The sequence below is a fragment of the Humulus lupulus genome, chromosome 8 (assembly GCF_963169125.1).
Source record: "Humulus lupulus chromosome 8, drHumLupu1.1, whole genome shotgun sequence".
NCBI classification, from domain to species: domain Eukaryota; kingdom Viridiplantae; phylum Streptophyta; class Magnoliopsida; order Rosales; family Cannabaceae; genus Humulus; species Humulus lupulus.
The window spans coordinates 72511574-72514942 of NC_084800.1; the positions used below are offsets into that span (position 1 = coordinate 72511574).

Sequence of the window (3369 nt, forward strand, 5' to 3'; positions counted from 1 at the left end):
TTATGACCGTCTATATTGTAACTATTTAGAGCATCGACATGATTTTTAAAAAATTCTGAATAGTTTACAGTACCGAAAACTAGGTTCAAACATGTTATTGCACACGTGACTAATTTTTTTTATACACGTGGAAAGTAACATGTTTGAACCTACTTTTCGGTTCTGTAAACTATTCAGAATTTTTTTTTAAATTGCAGAATGCTCTAAATAGCTACAATATACACGGTCATAAAAAAAAAATCGTGCCAAAAACTATTCACGGGTCGAGAAACACTGAAAGTCCCATCAGTAGGGCTTAAAGTGAAGCCCTACAGTAAAATTCTCCAATATTTATATATATATATATAGATATAGATATATTGGCACTTGCTATAAAAATTGCTTATTGTTATTCAATCTGAGTAAGATTGTTCTCTGATCCACTCTCCGAGTAAGCTATACCCTTCTCTCTCTCTCTCTCTCTCTCTCTATATATATATATATATACATATATATCTAGTAGCTATTTTTTTGTTAATCGATCACTATATTTAGTAAATATTTTTCGTTTGCATCAACGTGTATGTATACAATTATTTCATATCCCCTCAAAAAAAAAAATTACTTACTACGTCATAAACAGCTTGTATGGAAAAATTAAAAAATATCTAAGATTTTACATATAAATTAAAGAATAAAAACATTGTATTGTATATAGGACTATTATCACCACTACTACTACTACTACTACTACTAATAATAATAATAATTTGTAGATTGTTTTCATAAAATTAATGAATATTTGTAATTTGTTTAGTTTCTAGGCTTCTTGATTTGGTGTTGAAAAGAAAGGGGACAATGAGTACTTTGATAGCTGCAGAAAGGTCCGTACGTCCAATGAATGGGGGAGATGGCCACTACAGCTATAGCAAAAACTCAGCGCTTCAGGTCTGTGCATGCACACTATATATACTGCACCAACCAATTACTCAGATTTGATTTTTGACGTGCTAACGACGATTACAATAAGATATATGTATATATATATCATAATTTTATATTTTTGTAGAGAAATGGTATAGAAGCTTGTAAAGAAATAATCACCAAGGCAATATCAGCGAAGCTTGACATGGAGACTTTAACTTCTTCTAAGATCTTTAAAATCGCTGACTTGGGTTGCTCAGTTGGACCAAATACACTCATAGCAGTGGAAAACATAATAGAAGCCTTGGAACTCAAGTTTAACAGCCAACAAAAAGGAAGTACCTGTTGTGACCTTCTTCCTGAGTTCCAAGTGTTCTTCAATGATCAAGCAACAAATGATTTCAACCAGCTTTTCATTTCTCTTCCTCCTAAAACAAAATACTTCGCAGCTGGGGTGCCTGGATCTTTCCATGGCCGTCTCTTTCCCGAAGCTTCTCTCCATTTTGTTCACTCTTCCTATGCTCTTCACTGGCTCTCAGAAGTGCCACCTCAGGTTTTGGACAAAAGCTCTCCTGCTTGGAACAAAGGGAGAATTCACTATTCCAATTCTAACAGTGAAGTTGTCAAGGCTTTTAGAGCTCAGTATGCTAAAGACTTGGACAACTTTCTAAATGTTAGAGCGCAAGAGATTGTCCATGGAGGATTATTGGCTCTTATTGTCTCCGGTCGCACAAATGGAACACCTCATTCTCAAACTTATATTAACAAGGCATATGAACTGCTTGAGTCTTCCATTATCGACATGGCAAAGAAGGTAAACCTCTTTATTTATATATAATTGTACATGTTTATGGCTAATAACGTATATAAAGAAATATATCTAACTCATCTACAACCAACCTTAACAATAATTTGAGATGGCCAAAAATATTACTTATCACAAAAATAGCATGTAATTTTTTTTACCTTTTCAAAATTTGGGGTGCCAAGGTCTCCCTTTGCTTATACATATGGTTCTGCCAATACTCTTAAGTACTTTAAACCAACATTTAGTTTTGATGGGGTTTGGTACTTATCATTCTAAGTTTGCAAATATAGATTGATTGATTGATTAATAAGCATTTAATTTTAATAATATATTGCTTTTTCTGTATTTTTTGTTTTGTTTTGTTTTTTCTGAGACAGGGTAAGATCAGCAAAGAAAAAGTAGATTCCTTTAATACACCGGTGTATTTTGGATCACTGGAAGAAATGGAGGAAGTTGTGAAACATAATGAGTTTTTTAGTATAGAGGTAATGGAAGACCTTCCTTGCGAAAAGCAACCACCCAAATTGCTATCGATGACCTATAGAGCTGGACTTGAAGGAATCATAAAAGATCATTTTGGAGATGATGTTGATATAGAAGAGATGTTTGATTTACTACTATATAAGAAGCTAGAAGAATCGTCCTCTATAATTGAATCATGTGACTTTGTTAGCCTCTTTGTTTTACTCAAACGAGCACCAAGCGGCCGGGCTGTGACTAGCTATTGAAAACGAACAGCAAATCTTAATATAAAATGTAGTATCATGCTATGCTAATAACTACTTATACATCCTTTTTATTTTCTATAGTACACAAATATTAATTATTTCACAAAATAATATAAAAATACTCATTAAATTTAGTCGTGATCAAATTTATTCAACCAAGACAATATGCTATTAATCTTTATGTTTTGTTAAATGGAAATTTAAACCATGTGTTTTACAAAATAAATCAAAATAATACTATAAATCTAACTTTTTGTTAAAATATTTTCAATTATAAAATCAATTTTTGAATCAATATCGATCCTATAAGTTATAAATAGCAGATAATGTAGTAAAAGATATATGACAATTAAAAAAATATAATAAAAAATAAAGTAATACATTTTCTATATAAAACTAAACAAACGTGCATACCAAATTACTTTTACCAAGAGAATTTAAATAACAATATATCTCAATATTTTCCAATGGAGTATAATATATATAGTTATTTATTATATATTTATATAGGGCAGGAAAATTTGAACTTGGGATCTCACAAAATGTAACACCATGCTATTTATATCCTTTATATTTTCTATAGTACAAAAATATTTATTTCACAAAATAATATAAAAATAGTCATTAAGTTTAGTTGTGATCAAAATTATTTATTTAAGACAATATTACACAATTAATTACTTAATATAATTTTCATAAAGAAAAAACTATATACATATAATATAATTTTACAAAAATACTTAAATCTAAAGTGTTTTTTCATAATATTCAAACTAAATTGATGGTATATTCATTAGAATAAATATATTTTTTCAATTTTTTTAGGTACTTAGAGAGAGTAAAAAATTTATCACATTTTTTTGCTTTAAAATCAAGCTCAAAAGAATTAAAGTCCATCTATATATACAACTAGAAAACATAATTCCACTT

At 29.6% G+C, this 3369-nt stretch overlaps 1 protein-coding gene across 1 annotated transcript; it reads left to right on the forward strand.

Annotated features, from left to right (window-relative positions):
• The first annotated feature begins 361 nt into the window (after positions 1–361).
• Positions 362–2602, forward strand: LOC133797781 (loganic acid O-methyltransferase-like). Its single transcript, XM_062235826.1, has 4 exons — positions 362–430; positions 797–927; positions 1049–1717; positions 2089–2602. Exons 2-4 carry the CDS (start codon positions 838–840, stop codon positions 2437–2439), a joined length of 1110 nt encoding a protein of 369 aa, XP_062091810.1. The 5' UTR covers positions 362–430; positions 797–837; the 3' UTR covers positions 2440–2602.
• Positions 2603–3369: the final 767 nt, after the last annotated feature.